Source organism: Hyla sarda, chromosome 1 (assembly GCF_029499605.1).
Source record: "Hyla sarda isolate aHylSar1 chromosome 1, aHylSar1.hap1, whole genome shotgun sequence".
Lineage (NCBI taxonomy): Eukaryota > Metazoa > Chordata > Amphibia > Anura > Hylidae > Hyla > Hyla sarda.
Window position 1 is genome coordinate 575,911,648 of NC_079189.1, and position 19,443 is coordinate 575,931,090.

At 46.9% G+C, this 19,443-nt stretch overlaps 2 protein-coding genes across 6 annotated transcripts in view; one reads left to right on the forward strand and one right to left on the reverse strand.

Moving 5' to 3' along the window:
- The window catches only part of MALT1 (MALT1 paracaspase), a 134,202-nt gene that overhangs the window by 7,660 nt on the left and 107,099 nt on the right, over window positions 1–19,443 (reverse strand). For all 4 annotated transcript variants that reach the window (XM_056544430.1, XM_056544420.1, XM_056544438.1 and 1 more), the window contains 6 exons: window positions 14,502–14,679; window positions 12,838–12,912; window positions 12,129–12,256; window positions 10,857–11,006; window positions 2,630–2,787; window positions 729–854 (listed from right to left, as the gene is read on the reverse strand). In XM_056544430.1, coding sequence (XP_056400405.1) covers window positions 729–854; window positions 2,630–2,787; window positions 10,857–11,006; window positions 12,129–12,256; window positions 12,838–12,912; window positions 14,502–14,679 — 815 coding nt within the window. The remainder of the gene's footprint in view (window positions 1–728; window positions 855–2,629; window positions 2,788–10,856; window positions 11,007–12,128; window positions 12,257–12,837; window positions 12,913–14,501; window positions 14,680–19,443) is intronic.
- ALPK2 (alpha kinase 2) overlaps window positions 10,864–19,443 on the forward strand; it is a 281,066-nt gene continuing 272,486 nt past the window's right edge. For both annotated transcript variants that reach the window (XR_008848519.1, XM_056544329.1), the window contains exons 1-3: window positions 10,864–10,984; window positions 13,623–13,754; window positions 13,866–14,001. The gene's annotated coding sequence lies outside the window, so the exon portion shown is untranslated. The remainder of the gene's footprint in view (window positions 10,985–13,622; window positions 13,755–13,865; window positions 14,002–19,443) is intronic.

The window sequence follows — 19,443 nt, forward strand, 5'->3', positions numbered from 1 at the left end:
AATGTCACTGCAAAGTAGAATTGGTGGCGCAAAAAATAAGCCATAATATGGAATTTTATGTGCAAAATTGAAAGCGTTATGATTTTTAGAAGGTGATGAGGAAAAAATGAAAATGCAAAAACGGAAAAACGCTGAGTCCTTAAGGGGTTAAATCAACTGGTGCCAGAAAGTTAAACAGATTTGTAAATTAGTTCTATTAAAAAATCTTAATCCTTCCAGTACTTATTAGCTGCTGAATACTACAGAGGAAATTATTTTCTTTTTGGAACACAGAGCTCTCTGCTGACACCACGAGCACAGTGCTCTCTGCTGACATCTCTGTCCATTTTAGGAACTGTCCAGAGCAGCATATGTTTGCTATGGGGATTTTCTCCTACTCTTGACAGTTCTTAAAATGGACAGAGATGTCAGCAGAGAGCACTGTGGTCATGATGTCAGCAGAGAGCTCTGTGTTCCAAAAAAGAAAATAATTTCCTCTGTAGTATTCAGTAGCTAATAAGTACTGGAAGGATTAAGATTTTTTAATAAAAGTAATTTACAAATCTGGTAAACTTTCTGGCACCAGTTGACTTAAAAAAAAAAAAAAAAGGTTTCCACCGGAGTACCCCTTTAAAGTATTTACAAGCCTTTCTTTTTTCTTGTTTCTATTTACTTGGTTTACAGAAGCTGCCCAGAGCCCTGCAGTTTTGCATAGATTAGGTGGATGGCAGTATCATTTGCATACCTACCTTTAGCTTTTGCAGGGAGCTTAGACGGGTGTATAAGCAATGCTTTGGAAGGTCCTTAGAAACCAAAAAGCTTCCCGTTTCTTCTGGGGTGTCTTTATTTGTTTCTTTAGGGTCAACGTATAAATCCTGTTTAAAAGGAAATTTAAATAAAAAAATATGTTTTTTTTTTTAAAGACTCTGAGGGGGAGATTTATCAAAACCTGTGTAGAGGAAAAATTGCCCAGTTGGCCATAGCAGCCAATCAGAGGCCCTTTTTAAAATGAAAGAAGCGAGGTGATTGGTTGCTATGGGCAACTGGTCAACTTTTCTTTTACACTGGCTTTGATAAATCTCCCCCTAAATTCTAACAACGTGTTTATGGGGTGGGGGTCAAACTTCTAGCAATGTAATTTATACTGATACAATTAGCATATGCACCTCAGCAGGGGTGTAGCTAAAAGAGGCATATAGAATGCAGGTGTATCCGGGGCCTAGTGCATAAAGGAAGGCAAAGGCATGACTAGGGGATATCCTAATTGCTGGCCCCTAAAGGGTAACTCCACTCCCCAGTGTCCAGAACTTAATGTTCCGAATGTTGGGTGCGGGCTTCCGTGTTCACACCGGCCCCCTTGTGGAATCACGCCCCGCCCCGTGACATCACTCAACGCCCCCTCAATGAAAGTCTATGGGAAGGGGGCGCGACGGCCGTCACACCGCCTCACATAGACTTGCATTGAGGGAGCGGGATGTGACGTTACAGGGTGGGGCGTGACGTCACGAGGGGGTGGACGTGAAATGGAAGCCCGCACCCAGCGTTCGGAACATTGAGTTCTGGACGCCGGGGAGCGGAGTAACCCTTTAACCCTAACAATACTTTCCCATGTTACAAGAAAAGACAAAACATGTTGTTGGGTACAAGGGCCACAGCAGACCAATTTTTATTTACATAACAATTTAAAACATTGTTTTAACCAAAATTAACCCCCTCCCATATGAACACCATACAACAAACCAAACGCAAACAATTTAACTTATACCTGCCAGGATAAGGACTTGAAGGCACCACCAATTAAAAGGGAGCCTCCTGTTTACCCCAGCCGTGCATCACCGGACCTGGTGGCACCAATGTTTGGAGACCCACAACGCTCCCTGGGGCCCCCATGCCTGCAGGGAATTATCCAACAGGCTGGGTACTGTCCCAGCCCAACTCAAATCACCTTTCCAGCTGCCACAATAACCATACGAGCCTCGAAGTCCCTATCCTGCTACCTCTGCTGTGATAATAACACCAGACACCTAGGGAGGGTGAGCGGGACTTCTCCTGTGGCCACCTGCCAACTGACCTTGGCCACCCCTCTTTATACCCCCCCTTAACCCCTCCCCCTCTTGCCCGGACCACTGACCCCTTGGTGACCTTAACCCCTTACAGGCCACCAGTCTCCCCCTGTCATTTGCCCCTCCACTCCAATGCTTTTCGTTCCAGGGCTCTCTCCTCTGCTACTATAAATGTCACATGGAAGTTTAAGGTCTCCCATTGCCCGACAAACCCTAATCCCACCCCATAGCCCCATGCACCGCCCCATAGACCCATGCCCTTCCCCCCAACACAGATTGTATTGTTTGGTTATTTTGTTTCTTGGTGCTTTTCTATAACAGGATTGAGCGGAGTGTTAGAGTAGCATGATGTGCGGTGTATTGCTTAGGGAACCTGTGCTGTGTATTGTACGGTCATGCTTTGTGTGATTGTAATTAATTGTATGACTTGTAATGGCTGAATGGTCAATAAAGCTCTTTCAATATCGGTTCCCTTTACAAATTTGTGCACAATTTGCTCAAGAAGTACTATCTATCTACGTAATGGTAGATGTCATTCATCACACTGGACATACAGAAGGAACACAAAGATAAGTGCAGGTACTCACCAATGGGAAGTCTGTGACGTTGGCAGTACAGTGACAGATGTCCGGGGGGCTGCTTATAATTTGGGAATAGATGATCATTACATTGGAGAATTCTGCAGCGAAACCCAACTTGATCTTTACACCACAGGCAAATTCAATGCACATGCTCTCTTTGAGCTCTGTGGATGGAAACATATCATGAAGTTTAAATGAAATGGATACCTTTTAAAAGCAGTATTTTAACTTGCTTTGACCTTATTATGTACTTATTATCCTTTTTTTCTAGATTGTTACACAGCCTATAGGTTTCTCTTGTTCTCTCTCTCTCTCTCTCTCTCTCTCTCTCTCTCTCTCTCTCTCTCTCTCTCTCTCTCTCTCTTCAAAGAGATGGACATACCACTGGATTCACAACTAAATCACTGTAACGCTGAGCTATTAGTGTTTTTGGAATGAAGACTAAAGGGGTCCAGACACTGCACATTATACCACCCACACCATAATCCAAGTAGTAGGATCAGTGGGGTATTCCTTTGTGATGGCCTCTTCATAGGTTGCCCACGTGGTCTCCAATCTCTAGCTTTAATTGTGTCCAAGACAAAAGTGGAATTCAGGCATGAGGTTAAAAGGGTACTCCCGTGGAAAAAAAATGTTTTCAAATCAACTGGTTCCAGAAAGTTAAACATATTTGTAAATTACTTCTATTAAAACATCTTAATCCTTCCAGTAAATATCAGCTGCTGTATACTACAGAGAAAGTTGAGTTGTTCTTCTCTGTCTGACCATAGTGCTGTCTGTCATAGTTCATAGTGCATCATACGATCATAGTGCATCGTATGTCTTAGGGGGGATTAAACTGTCAGAGTCACTGGTAGAGAAGGATCTGGGTGTACTTGTAGATCACAGACTACAGAATAGCATGCAATGTCAGGCTGCTGCTTCCAAAGCCGGCAGGATATTGTCATGTATAAAAAGAGGCATGGACTAAAGGGACAGAGACATAATACTCCCCCTTTATAAAGCATTGGTACGGCCTCACCTGGAATATGCTGTTCAGTTTTGGGCACCTGTCCATAAAAGGGACACTGTGGAGTTGGAAAGGGTACAGAGACGCGCGACTAAACTAATATGGGGCATGGGACATCTTAGCTATGAGGAGCGATTAAAGGAGTTACAATTGTTTAGTCTTGAGAAGAGACGTTTAAGGGGGGATATGATAAACGTATATAAGTATATTAATGGCCCATACAAAAAATATGGAGAAAAACTGTTCCAGGTTAAACCCCCCCCAAAGGACGAGGGGGCACTCCCTCCGTCTGGAGAAGAAAAAGTTTAGTCTCAAGGGGCGACACGCCTTCTTTACCGTGAGGACTGTGAATTTATGGAACGGTCTACCTCAGGAACTGGTCACAGCAGGAACAATTAACAGCTTTAAAACAGGATTAGATACATTCATGGAACAAAATAACATTAATGCTTATGAAGAAATATAAAATCCCATCCCTTCCCCAATATCGTGCCACACCCCTACCCCTTAATTCCCTGGTTGAACTTGATGGACATATGTCTTTTTTCGACCGTACTAACTATAGTGCTCTCTGCTGACACAGAGCAGGAGAGGTTTGCTATGTGAATTTGCTCCTACTCTGGACAGTTCCTGACATGGACAGAGGTGTCAGCAGAGAGCACTGTGGTCAGACTGGAAAGAACTACACAACTTCCTCTGTAGAATACAGCAGCTGATAAGTACTGGAAGGATTAAGATTTTTTAATAGAAGTAACTTGCCAATCTGTATAACTTTCTGGAACCGGTTGATTAGAATTTTTTTTTTCCACCGAAGTAGCCCTTTAATTGAGCATTTGTAGCTGGACATTTGGCTCGTAGCATAAGGTCGTGCACGCACCTTCTTATGGTTTGTGTAGACAGTGTATGTGATGTCTAATTTACTCCCAATAAAGAATGTATCACTACGTGCAATCCTTCTAATCCGACGATCGGTCCATGCAGAGGTTCTCATCTGTATACCTTTTGCTGTCATTCCAGTTCTTTCTAGGTTATATAACCACTGGTACACACAAGGTTGAACAGTGCTGAGATCTTATAATCCAAAAAGAAGAAGCATTGGCAAGAGAAACCCAAAAGCCACAGCCAGGGCACAGACTTGCAAGGGTACAGTCACAATGACACGATCGGCTTCAGGATGGCACAGACGGGTGGTGGATGTTCCTAGGCAGGGTAGGTTAGAGGACGCCCAAGGGCTTGAGAAAGCACCAGCTCGGTGCGAAACACTGTCGCCCAGAGTCCTCTAACCTCCCCTGCCTCAGAATATCTACCACCCGTCTGTGCCATCCTGAAGCCGCTCATGTCCTTGTGACTGTACCCTCGCAAGTCAGGCTGCAGCTTGTAAAAGGTGAGTGCTCCGTTTCATTTCTTATTACTGAGTGCTGAGATCTTAGTGACATCTGCTACTTCCTTTGCTACTTCCTTTCCATTGCATAACTGTTACGCCGAGCGCTCCGGGTCCCCGCTCCTCCCCGGAGCGCTCGCTTCTCTCTCGCTACCGCAGCGCTCCGGGCAGCTCCACTGACCCGGTGCGCTGCGATACCGTCTCCAGCCGGGATGCGATTCGCGATGCGGGTAGCGCCCGCTCGCGATGCGCATCCCGGCTCCCGTACCTGACTCGCTCTCCGTCTGTCCTGTCCCGGCGCGCGCGGCCCCGCTCCCTAGGGCGCGCGCGCGCCGGGTCTCTGCGATTTAAAGGGCCACTGCGCCGCTGATTGGCGCAGTGGTTCCAATTAGTGTGTTCACCTTCACTCCCTCGCCGGATCTTGTTGCCATTGTGCCAGTGAAAGCGTTTCCTTGTGTGTTCCTAGCCTGTGTTCCAGACCTCCTGCCGTTGCCCCCGACTACGATCCTTGCTGCCTGCCCCGACCTTCTGCTACGTCCGACCTTGCTTCTGTCTACTCCCTTGTACCGCGCCTATCTTCAGCAGTCAGAGAGGTTGAGCCGTTGCTAGTGGATACGACCTGGTCACTACCGCCGCAGCAAGACCATCCCGCTTTGCGGCGGGCTCTGGTGAAAACCAGTAGTGACTTAGAACCGATCCACTAGCACGGTCCACGCCAATCCCTCTCTGGCACAGAGGATCCACTACCTGCCAGCCGGCATCGTGACAGTAGATCCGGCCATGGATCCCGCTGAAGTTCCTCTGCCAGTTGTCGCCGACCTCACCACGGTGGTCGCCCAGCAGTCACAACAGATAGCGCAACAAGGCCAACAGCTGTCTCAACTGACCGTGATGCTACAGCAGCTACTACCACAGCTTCAGCAATCATCTCCTCCGCCAGCTCCTGCACCTCCTCCGCAGCGAGTGGCCGCTTCTGGTCTACGACTATCCTTGCCGGATAAATTTGATGGGGACTCTAAATTCTGCCGTGGCTTTCTTTCCCAATGTTCCCTGCACTTGGAGATGATGTCGGACCAGTTTCCTACTGAAAGGTCTAAGGTGGCTTTCGTAGTCAGCCTTCTGTCTGGAAAAGCTCTGTCATGGGCCACACCGCTCTGGGACCGCAATGACCCCGTCACTGCCTCTATACACTCCTTCTTCTCGGAAATTCGAAGTGTCTTTGAGGAACCTGCCCGAGCCTCTTCTGCTGAGACTGCCCTGTTGAACCTGGTCCAGGGTAATTCTTCCGTTGGCGAGTACGCCGTACAATTCCGTACTCTTGCTTCAGAATTATCCTGGAATAATGAGGCCCTCTGCGCGACCTTTAACAAAGGCCTATCCAGCAACATTAAAGATGTTCTGGCCGCACGAGAAATCCCTGCTAACCTACATGAACTCATCCATCTTGCCACTCGCATTGACATGCGTTTTTCCGAAAGGCGTCAGGAGCTCCGCCAGGATATGGACTTTGTTCGCACAAGGCGTTTTTTCTCCCCGGCTCCTCTCTCCTCTGGTCCCCTGCAATCCGTTCCTGTGCCTCCCGCCGTGGAGGCTATGCAGGTCGACCGGTCTCGCCTGACACCTCAAGAGAGGACACGACGCCGCATGGAGAATCTCTGCCTGTACTGTGCCAGTACCGAACACTTCCTGAAGGATTGTCCTATCCGTCCTCCCCGCCTGGAAAGACGCACGCTGACTCCGCACAAAAGTGAGACAGTTCTTGATGTCTACTCTGCTTCTCCACGTCTTACTGTGCCTGTGCGGATATCTGCCTCTGCCTTCTCCTTCTCTACTATGGCCTTCTTGGATTCCGGATCTGCAGGAAATTTTATTTTGGCCTCTCTCGTCAACAGGTTCAACATCCCAGTGACCAGTCTCGCCAGACCCCTCTACATCAATTGTGTAAACAATGAAAGATTGGACTGTACCATACGTTTCCGCACGGAGCCCCTTCTAATGTGCATCGGACCTCATCACGAGAAGATTGAATTTTTGGTCCTCCCCAATTGCACTTCCGAAATCCTCCTTGGACTACCCTGGCTTCAACTCCATTCTCCAACCCTGGATTGGTCCACTGGGGAGATCAAGAGTTGGGGGCCCTCTTGTTTCAAGGACTGCCTAAAACCGGTTCCCAGTACCCCTTGCCGTGACTCTGTGGTTCCCCCTGTAACCGGTCTCCCTAAGGCCTATATGGACTTTGCGGATGTTTTTTGCAAAAAACAAGCTGAGACTCTACCTCCTCACAGGCCTTATGATTGTCCTATTGACCTCCTCCCGGGCACTACTCCACCCCGGGGCAGAATCTATCCTCTGTCCGCCCCAGAGACTCTTGCTATGTCGGAGTACATCCAGGAAAATTTAAAAAAGGGCTTTATCCGTAAATCCTCCTCTCCTGCCGGAGCCGGATTTTTCTTTGTGTCCAAAAAAGATGGCTCTCTACGTCCTTGCATTGACTACCGCGGTCTTAATAAAGTCACGGTAAAGAACCGCTACCCCCTACCCCTCATCTCTGAACTCTTTGATCGCCTCCAAGGTGCCCACATCTTTACCAAACTGGACTTAAGAGGTGCTTATAATCTCATCCGCATCAGAGAGGGGGATGAATGGAAAACGGCATTTAACACTAGAGATGGACACTTTGAGTATCTGGTCATGCCCTTTGGCCTGTGCAACGCCCCTGCCGTCTTCCAAGACTTTGTTAATGAAATTTTTCGTGATCTCTTATACTCCTGTGTTGTTGTATATCTGGACGATATCCTGATTTTTTCTGCCAATCTAGAAGAACACCGCCAGCATGTCCGTATGGTTCTTCAGAGACTTCGTGACAATCAACTTTATGCCAAGATAGAGAAATGTCTGTTTGAATGCCAATCTCTTCCTTTCCTAGGATACTTGGTCTCTGGCCAGGGACTACAAATGGATCCAGACAAACTCTCTGCCGTCTTAGATTGGCCACGCCCCTCCGGACTCCGTGCTATCCAACGTTTTTTGGGGTTCGCCAATTATTACAGGCAATTTATTCCACATTTTTCTACCGTTGTGGCCCCTATCGTGGCTTTAACCAAAAAAAATGCCAATCCCAAGTCTTGGCCTCCTCAAGCGGAAGACGCCTTTAAACGGCTCAAGTCTGCCTTTTCTTCGGCTCCCGTGCTCTCCAGACCTGACCCATCTAAACCCTTCCTATTGGAGGTTGATGCCTCCTCTGTAGGAGCTGGAGCGGTCCTTCTACAAAAAAATTCTTCCGGGCATGCTGTTACTTGTGGTTTTTTTTCTAGGACCTTCTCTCCGGCGGAGAGGAACTACTCCATCGGGGATCGAGAGCTTCTAGCCATTCAATTAGCACTTGAGGAATGGAGGCATCTGCTGGAGGGATCAAGATTTCCAGTTATTATTTACACCGATCACAAGAACCTCTCCTATCTCCAGTCTGCCCAACGGCTGAATCCTCGCCAGGCCAGGTGGTCTCTGTTCTTTGCCCGATTTAATTTTGAAATTCACTTTCGGCCTGCCGATAAGAACATTAGGGCCGATGCTCTCTCTCGTTCCTCGGATGCCTCGGAAGTTGAACTCTCTCCGCAACACATCATTCCTCCTGACTGCCTGATTTCCACTTCTCCAGCCTCCATCAGGCAAACTCCTCCAGGAAAGACCTTCGTCTCTCCACGCCAACGCCTCGGAATCCTCAAATGGGGTCACTCCTCCCATCTCGCAGGTCATGCAGGCATCAAGAAATCTGTGCAACTCATCTCTCGCTTCTATTGGTGGCCGACTCTGGAGACGGATGTCGTGGACTTTGTGCGAGCCTGCACTGTCTGTGCCCGGGATAAGACTCCTCGCCAGAAGCCCGCTGGTTTTCTTCATCCTCTGCCTGTCCCCGAACAGCCTTGGTCTCTGATTGGTATGGATTTTATTACAGACCTACCCCCATCCCGTGGCAACACTGTTGTTTGGGTGGTCGTTGATCGATTCTCCAAGATGGCACATTTCATCCCTCTTCCTGGTCTTCCTTCAGCGCCTCAGTTGGCTAAACAATTTTTTGTACACATTTTTCGTCTTCACGGGTTGCCCACACAGATAGTCTCGGATAGAGGCGTCCAATTCGTGTCAAAATTCTGGAGGGCTCTCTGTAAACAACTCAAGATTAAATTAAACTTTTCTTCTGCATATCATCCTCAATCCAATGGACAAGTAGAAAGAATTAACCAGGTCTTGGGTGATTATTTACGACATTTTGTTTCCTCCCGCCAGGATGATTGGGCAGATCTTCTACCATGGGCCGAATTCTCGTATAACTTTAGAGTCTCTAAATCTTCCTCCAAATCCCCATTTTTCGTGGTGTACGGCCGTCACCCTCTTCCCCCCCTCCCTACTCCCTTGCCCTCTGGTTTGCCCGCTGTAGATGAAGTGACTCGTGATCTTTCCACCATATGGAAAGAGACCCAAGATTCTCTTTTACAGGCTTCATCTCGCATGAAAAAGTTTGCCGATAAGAAAAGAAGAGCTCCTCCCATTTTTGCTCCCGGAGACAAGGTATGGCTCTCCGCTAAATATGTCCGCTTTCGTGTCCCCAGTTACAAACTGGGTCCACGCTATCTTGGTCCTTTCAAAGTCTTGTGCCAAATTAATCCTGTCTCTTACAAACTTCTTCTTCCTCCTTCTCTCCGTATTCCTAATGCCTTTCATGTCTCTCTTCTTAAACCACTCATCATCAACCGTTTCTCTCCCAAATTAGTTTCTCCCACTCCTGTCTCCGGTTCTTCTGACGTCTTCTCAGTGAAAGAGATACTGGCCTCCAAGACGGTCAGAGGAAAAAGGTTCTTTTTGGTGGATTGGGAGGGCTGTGGACCTGAAGAGAGATCCTGGGAACCTGAGGACAACATCCTAGACAAAAGTCTGCTCCTCAGGTTCTCAGGCTCTAAGAAGAGGGGGAGACCCAAGGGGGGGGGTACTGTTACGCCGAGCGCTCCGGGTCCCCGCTCCTCCCCGGAGCGCTCGCTTCTCTCTCGCTACCGCAGCGCTCCGGGCAGCTCCACTGACCCGGTGCGCTGCGATACCGTCTCCAGCCGGGATGCGATTCGCGATGCGGGTAGCGCCCGCTCGCGATGCGCATCCCGGCTCCCGTACCTGACTCGCTCTCCGTCTGTCCTGTCCCGGCGCGCGCGGCCCCGCTCCCTAGGGCGCGCGCGCGCCGGGTCTCTGCGATTTAAAGGGCCACTGCGCCGCTGATTGGCGCAGTGGTTCCAATTAGTGTGTTCACCTTCACTCCCTCGCCGGATCTTGTTGCCATTGTGCCAGTGAAAGCGTTTCCTTGTGTGTTCCTAGCCTGTGTTCCAGACCTCCTGCCGTTGCCCCCGACTACGATCCTTGCTGCCTGCCCCGACCTTCTGCTACGTCCGACCTTGCTTCTGTCTACTCCCTTGTACCGCGCCTATCTTCAGCAGTCAGAGAGGTTGAGCCGTTGCTAGTGGATACGACATGGTCACTACCGCCGCAGCAAGACCATCCCGCTTTGCGGCGGGCTCTGGTGAAAACCAGTAGTGACTTAGAACCGATCCACTAGCACGGTCCACGCCAATCCCTCTCTGGCACAGAGGATCCACTACCTGCCAGCCGGCATCGTGACAATAACCTTATGGTTTGTCCTTCTTGGTGTCCCAATTTCAGTGTTGAGGAGTGTATTTGTTTGCTTTTCTGGTAGCCAAAGAGATGTTTCCTATTTCAGGGGACTTCTAGAAGTCCGGGCAAGTATTCATACTGTATAACATTTTCGTTCTTGATACATAAATATGTTTCACAGATCTCACCATTTGCCTTCTCCCACTGCAGATTTCTTGCCAAGGACTCTGGAGAACATGCCTTGTGCTGTATGGGATCAGTAAGCGCCCTCCTGGCGGACAGGCTGCTGCGGATTTCTAGAGCCTGCATTCCTTTGGTAAGCAGACAGCGCCCCATATCTATAAAAAACAAACAATAGATGGAATGAATAGTAAATGGATAGTGTTATATTTCCTTGTGCAGTGGTTAGCTTGGGGGAAATGGGGTAGGTTTAGCCACATAAGGGAGCTGTTGGCCAAACATTTTTTCAACCAAAATTATTTCTCCCTATCCCCCCTTGTAAACATGAATCAGTAGAGTGCTCCAGTATTCTGATTAGAGATAAGCCGCTGCCAGACTCCCCTCTCAGAGAACAAAAGGATCTTTCTCTCTGCTAACATCATATGTTGAGGGGGAGACTTGTGAGGCTGGTCTCCAGGGGGTGTAGCTATGCTGCAGTAGGTGGCAGAATAGTAGGGTGGGGGGGATTTACTGAAATAACGCTATCTTCTCACCCACTGCAGCATAGCCATGACCTGAAGACCATGTGACTTTTGTCATATTGTCTCTGATCGCATGGAATGCTGGGAAAGATCAGAGGCAACAGTAACATAAAAAGATTTGCCCTACAGCACTTCCGGGTGTGGGACAAAGCAGTGCACGGAGGTAATAGAAGCATATTACACAGTATTATAACTTGGCATCATAGGCAGGAAGGCTGAAGAAGAAAACCCTATAATACCGCTTTAAAGGAAAACGGTGACCCATTCACCCACACTAAACCTAATACACCGGGTTATAGTGCAGGTGAACAGAACACCGGTGCAGGGTCTCTGACTAATATACATACCTGCAGTCTGGTCCCTCTTACGGTCCTCTTCTGTCTTCTCTGAATTGCGCACTGGAGACAGGCCCGCCGGCTGGATTTGAATATTCATGGTCGCTGGTCCCGTGAGTGCTTGTGCCTACTGAGCGCTTACATGACCAGTGACCATGAATATTCAAATCCAGCCGGCGGGCCTGTCTCCAGCAAGCAATTGAGAAAAGACTGCAGGTATGTATATTAGTCAGAGAGCCTGCATCGGTCTCCTGTTCACCCGCGCTATAACCCGGTGTATTGGGTTTAGTGTGGGTGAACGGGGGGACCGTTTTCCTTTAAGATCACCATACCCATAGGGGTATTGTAACTGCAGTACACATGTTAAAACTCCTGCACAACTATAGAGGTCTGAGTGTGACCTCTGAATGAATCACGTTCTCACCTTCTCCCACTTCATCCAACAGAACGGTGATCTTCTTATCTTCTAATAATCGTTTCTTGAGAAACTTCATAAAAATGCCATTTGCTAGATCGGAATGTTGTATTTCAAATGCCTCTGCCCCCTGGCACCTAGATGAAATCCTCATTAACTAGACTCAAATTCATGCAATTCATTCCCTGGCCAATCAGATCGTATCACCAACCTGCTTCCTTTAGTGTGAACAGAACCCTAGGGGCCAATTAGGTAGACTTCTGATCAGTTCACACTAGGTATTGCTAGGTATAGGCATGGGATTGTATGGGAATGCTACAATAAAACTCCACAAAGAAACAGAAGACTTGGTGGCCAAGATCAATACTTATTATGAGCAGCTAAAGGTCCCAATACACATTAGAAAACAGCCAGCTGAATATGATGATTTTAGCGCAGTTTTTTCCCTGCTTGATATGACTGTTATGTTAGTTACCACCACTAAGGCAGCTCACTGGATGTTGTGGCTCCCAATACTAGATGTATAGCCAGAATTATTATTGTTTATTATCTTATAGTGGAAATCAAATTTAATAGAAAACACTTGACAGAGATCCTGGTGGGTGGTGGGGCTCACCCTTAACTTTGCTATGCACAGTGCAAAGGATAAAGTATTAAAATAGTAAATATATTGATACCTAGCTGCATGTGACATTCAGGACAAGCGAGAAGAACTTACGTGGCGTATCCAAAGACAATGTTCGCTGTCACCTTCAGGTTATCTGGTATTAAGATGGTATCATCATACTGGTTCCTGTAATAAAAGATATTATGACGAAGGACGTAAAATATCCAAAGTACATCTAGAGGGAACCTGTCATTACTTTCATGCTGCCTGAATCCCTAGTCATCGGGGCCGTCCCTTTCGGCTTCTCCCTGCCCCAGTTTTGATTGATAGATCTCTTCCTGTTTGGTGAGGGATCTATCCAGGCCAATGAGGCAGGCAAAAGCTACCTGGGACTGCCCTTATGACTCGTGGTTCAGGCAGCATGAAAGTGGTGTGAGGTTTTTGCACCAACAGCACTCATCACCTATCTACAGGATACAGTGGGGGTGCCATTGGTTGGACCCACAACGATCAGACACTGATGATAAGAATCATACCACCCCCATACATATGAGATGGTCAGCCAGTGTATGGACGGCTTTACACTCAAATACCTATACAGTGGTTCCTCAAATTACAATGGCTTCAGGTTACAATATTTCCTGTCTTTTCTGGAGTATTGTAACATAACCAGACTGCACATACAATGCTACAGACAGTCTAGATCTGTGAAACGCGTCAATGGCTAAAAGAACACTCTGGTAAAACACCTGTACTACAGAAGTGCATGCACTGGCTGGTATCTGGTAGTGCCCCCTACAGTACAGGGGGTACTACAAGTTCTGTACTACTCTTTACCTGTGCCAGGGTTAGCTGCTTTATGTTACTTTTTTTGGGACACTGTGTGTTCTGTACAGGACCCTGAAGAAGCTCCTGTCCTCTACATAGACAGTGATTTACAGCTCCCAGCAGATCTTTCTTACTTTTATATGTTTGGAAAAAAGGTTCCCGGGATGTTCGGCGCCAACCGTAGATGGAATAAAGATGTGGTGAGTCTCAGTTATTTAAAAGTGTTCTTTATTGCCGTATCAGACGCATTTCGAGGTCTTGCACCTCTTTATCAATGATTATGGCATGCATGGCAAAATCATTTTTTCCAGACCCCGCAAACCAGCTTATCGAGTGTGCTGCCACACATCTCGAGCAACCCGGACGGCTGCACCGCAAACAATATCCAAAGGGATCATATCTACCAGACGTCCACAAGGTTGCTGTGTGCCAACACAACCTTGCAAGGTGAGATCATCATTCATATCCACCTATTTCTTCCACCTAGTGCAAACATACTGCCCAATAGGAAGCTCTGTTTTTGTATTTTTGTATACAGCCCCACCATTACTTTTATATGTAAGGACTTGCTTTATCTGTATTAGTTATCTACTTATTTTTCTTTAATACTAATTTTTCCTATTTTTGGATGACATTTTGGGCTTCAGAACCAATTACCAGGTTTCCATAGAGTTATGGGCTCTTCATGCAATGGTTTCAACATACAATGGTCGTTCTGGAACCAAATCATATTGAACTTGAGGGACCACTGTACATATATCTCTTCTCCAACCATTGACAAGGCTACCCATTCAACCAGAATCAGGGCACATACAAGGCCCAGAGAGTATGGCGGGTCATATTTGCACAGACATTGTGCCAATTGTTTTCCTCCAGTGCTTTACAGATGTATTGGTTGTACGGTACATTTTGGGATGATGGACACAACAGGGGAAATATTGACTTACCTTTTGCGGCACATGTCCAGTAGAAATACATTGAGTCCAGTCTCTTTTTCTTGCATTAGTTTTAGGATTCTTTGAACACATAAGCAGTTTGAAGATCCGTAAGGCTTCGGTGCATCAATAGGAACCATAAAGCTGTTTCCAAAGTTTTCATAACCATGACCAGCGTAGTACAGCAATCCTGCAAGTCAAACAGGAGGGGATAGCTAGTCACAGGGGATGGAGGAAGGATTACTAGAACCCGCAGATCCCTCCTCCATCGCGCACAGATGATAATTAGCATATTAGCAACGCTGAAGATTTCTCAAAAATCACTGAACAGATTTTCTTCAGGTAAAGAGTGTTTTAATGAGAGTCATCCACACTATTAACCTGTATAACCAGGTAACTACATGTGATCCTTTGGATAGGGGATAAGATGTCTTAGGGACGGAGTACTCCCTCAAAGGTCATTTACCTGGGGCAATTATTTTACACAACGATTATTATTGCCCCATATAAAAGACCCAGAGAGCAACCATCAAACGGGCAAATGGCACTTGTGTTGGGCAGCAGTCTGCCTTTCTTAAAGGAGCCTTGCGTTTCCTGAAATCTACACCGCTCAGCAGATAAAAGAAAAAAATTACAAAAACAGGAAACTTAGGTTACAAGAAAGTAAAAATAAAAGATAAATGATAAATACATGTAAGAAGAGAAAGACAATTCTACTGCAGTGTATCCCAACCCACGTGCCTACAGCGGTTGCAAAACTGCAACTCCAGTTGGCTGTCTGGGCATGCTGAGAGTTGTAGTTTTGCAACAGCTGGAGGCACACTGGTTGGGAAACACTGTCCTAGGGACATGTCAAACTTTTTATTGACCCCTATCAATCAATAGAACAAGCTAGAAGAAGTTTTCATTATGTACGTCTAGAGGACCGACTGTGGTTGCGTGCAAAGAGAGCAAGGAGAAGCGGCACTCAGCGGCGTGCTATCTGTGCTAGTTATAGCGATCATTTGGGGTCTGTACACCGACCAATCAAAACTTTTGACACATCTCTAGTTTTGACCACTCAGGTAGCTTTTAATGCAACTAGTTAATGTCCCTGCAGTGCCTCCACAGGGGAAATGAAGAGTTACACAATAGCCATTTAAATCAATAACATGCCTAAAAGAAGGGGGTTCCAATGTAAACCTGGAATTTATTATAACGGTTTTTCGAAAATAATTCATGCCTTCCCTTTCATGGTTGGTAAGTTTGGCCACCTTATCTTAAAGATACCATGGAATATGAGCAGAACTGGCTAACAATAAGGAACTGGTTATCTCCTAAAAAATGAGTCACGCCCTAGTGACTGCGTCATGTCGGTATTGTTCCAGACCTCCCACAGATTTTAGATAGTTTCATAGTATGAGGGAGTAAGATAACTTGCTTACTTAGTAAAGCGAGCGGCAGTGCATGCAAATACATGACACAAATCAATAAGCAAAAAAAAAAAGAAATGGCAAAAACAGAACAATCTTTGTACAACCCCAGAAAAGAGGGAAGCAAAATAATTTATCTGTCTACAGTATCTTGCAAAACAAAACCACAGGAAGTAAGCGTGGCAATGAGTGACGTGGTGTATATGATGGGTCTGAATGGCCGTGCATGGTAATATATAAGCAGATAGACATAAGATAGATAGATAGTTACGGAGCTGGATGTGGATCCTCTAACCTGTGTGGCTGATGACTTGGACCGTATCTGGGAGCAGTGTCTAAGGTGCCGCTGGTCTTCACCAGAGCCCGCCGCAAGGCAGGATGGGCTTGCAGCAACAGGTGACACCCAGGTCGCTACCCCCGACACGGCTCGACCACACAGGTAGCTGGGCAAGGCAAGGTGCCGAAGGATAAGGCAGTAGCGTAGTCAAACGTAGCAGAAGGTCAAGGCAGGCGACAAAGGTGCAAAGTCAAATAACGTAGCGGGAAGGTCTGGATACACGGATAAGGCAAACAGGCAATATGGAATGCAGAATGCTTAATCTTAGGCTAGGGGCACTGAAGATCTGGCAGGGAAGTGTGGGAGGTGCAGGGCCTTTATAATGTAGTGTCAGGTGCAACAACTAATTATGGGCGCACGGGCCCTTTAAATTTCAGAGCACCGGCTCTTGCCCTAGGAGACGGGGACGTGCGCGCCGGAGCTAAGACACAGAGGAGGAGGCGGCAGCAGAGCGTGGTGAGTGACGGGCTGGGATTCGCAAGCGGGCGTGTCCCGCGATGCGAATTCCAGCCCCACTGGCAGACGGGGACACAGGGACACCGTGCTCACAGCCGGAGTGCAGAGTGTAACAGTACCCCCCTCCCGTTTGGTCTTCCCCTCCTCTTGTGGTTCAGAAAATTTTTGAGAAGGTCCTGGTCCAAGATATTGTCCTGTGGTTCCCAAGACCTCTCCTCTGGACCAAATCCTTCCCAATCCACAAGAAAGAAGCGTTTTTCTCTCACCAGCTTGAGTCTAAGATTTCCTTATCAGCAAAAACATCAGAGGTAGCTGATAAGTTTCCTTATCAGCAAAAACATCAGGAGGAAGGCGAGATGTCCTTTTGAGAAAAATTATTGTGGATGACAGGCTTCAAGAGGGAGACATGGAAGGAATTCAGGATCCGGAGAGAGTAGGACAGATGGAGGGACTAAGCCATGGGATGAAGTCATTTTTTGACTTTATAGGGACCCCAAAAGCGTGGACCCAGTTTATAAGAGGGTACCTTAAAGCAGATATATTTGGAGGATAACCTCACTTTGTCCCCATGAGAGAACTCGGGAGGAGGGCGTCTTTTCCTGTCCGCTTGCGACTTCATACGGCTCATGGCATGAAGAAGGGAGTGAAGAGTCTTCTGCCAGATGGAGGCAAAATTCCGCACCAGTTCGTCAGCCATAGGAACTCCGGAAGAAGAAGACAAGGGAAGAGGAGGACGAGTATGAAGAACATAGACCACAAAGAAGGGTGAAGTCCCAGTGGATTCAGAATCCCTATGGTTGTAAGAAAATTCGAACCCAGGTTAGTAAATCGGTCCAGTCATCTTGGCGAGCAGAGATAAAATGGCGAAGATAGTCCCCCAGGACCTGGTTCACCCTTTCTACTTGACCATTGAATTAAGGGTGGTAAGCTGAGGAGAAGTCCAATTTAACTTGGAGACGAGAGCAGAGGGCCCTCCAGAACTTGGAGACGAACTGGACTCCCCGGTCGGAGACAATATGAGTAGGCAGTCCATGGAGATGGAAGATATGACCAAGGAAAAGCTTGGCAAGCTGTGGTGCAGATGGTAAACCTGGCAAGGGCACAAAATGAGCCATTTTAGAAAATTGGTCCACAACAACCCAGATGATCGTATTGCCGCTAAAAGAAGGAAGGTCAGTAATAAAGTCCATTGCTATGTCGGTCCAGGGCAGCTCAGGAACTGGCAAAGGATGTAGTAGACAAGCAGGCTTTGCACGAGGGGTCTTGTCCCGGGCACAGACTGAACAGGAACGAACAAAGTCAATGACATCTTGTTTTAGAGTTGGCCACCAATACTGTCGGGAGATGAGTTGCAAGGACTTACGAATACCGGCATGACCAACAGAGAGGAATGACCCCATTTCAAGACTGAGTCTTAGGCGGGGAGTAATGCAGGTCTTCCCAGGAGGCAGGTGCTGAAGACTTGCTGGTGCTGCGGAAATGAGACGATCGGGAGGAACAATATGTTGAGGGTGAGATTCTTGGTCTTGTATGTCAGCCCGAAGATTCTTCTCTGCTGGACAGAAGTGAATAAAAAAGTCAAATCTGGAATAGAACAGAGACCAGCAAGCCTGTCAAGGGTTGAGACGATGGGCAGTCTGTAGATAAAGCAAGTTCTTGTGGTCAGTATAAATAGTAAGCGGATGTACAGAGCCTTCCAAGAGATGACGCCATTCTTCCAAGGCCAACTTAATAGCCAAGAGCTCACGATCTCCAATTGTATAATTTCTCTCCGCAGGAGAGAAAGTCTTAGAGAAGAAACCGCAGGTTACAGTTCTTCCTGTTACAGTTTGGATGATTTTTGTGTCAAAACTGCACCTGCACCAACTGAAGAAGCATTCACTTCCAAAATAAATGGCTTGCCTGGATCTGGTCTTGACAAACAGGAGCATCAGCGAAGGCGGATTTTAACTGTTTGACCGCTTCTTCAGCCTAAGGAGTCCAGACCTTCGGATTAGTAGTTTTCTTGGTAAGAGAGACAATGGGGGCAACCAAGGTGGATTAGTGTGGAATAAATTGCCGATAATAATTGGCAAAGCCGAGGAAGCGCTGAATCGCTTTCAAGCCAGAAGGTCGAGGCCAATCCAGTACAGCAAACAACTTGTTAGGATCCATTTGTAGACCTTGACTGGTAACAATATACCCCAGAAATGGAAGGCTGGTCTTTTCAAAAGTACACTTTTCAAGTTTTGCATGAAGATGGTTGTCTTGGAGGCGCTGTAAAACTTGGCGGAGGTGAGAATGATGAGTGTGGAGATTGGGCGAGTAGATGAGAACGTCATCCAAATAGACAGGAGTATAGGAGGTCACAAAAAATGTCATTGACAAACTCCTGGTAGACTGCTGGAGCAGTACGAATGGCATCACTAGATACTCTAAATGTCCTTCACGAGTATTGAAAACAGTCTTTTACTTGTCCCCTTCTCGTATACGAATCAAATTATAGGCCCCACAAAGGTCTAGTTTAGAGAAGATCCTGGCACCCCACAGACGATCAAATAATTCAGTGCTATTGAGAAATCCCTTTTTTCTAGATAGATATAGATAGATAGATAGAAGAAGAATTGATTGGTTGATATAAAAAAAATAGATGATATAGATAGATAATTTTATATTATCAGTATCTATCCTGATAATAAGTCAGATTAATAACAGTTTGCAGTATCACTTTGGCACTAGCAGCTGAGATAAATCTACCAGGTAATATTCC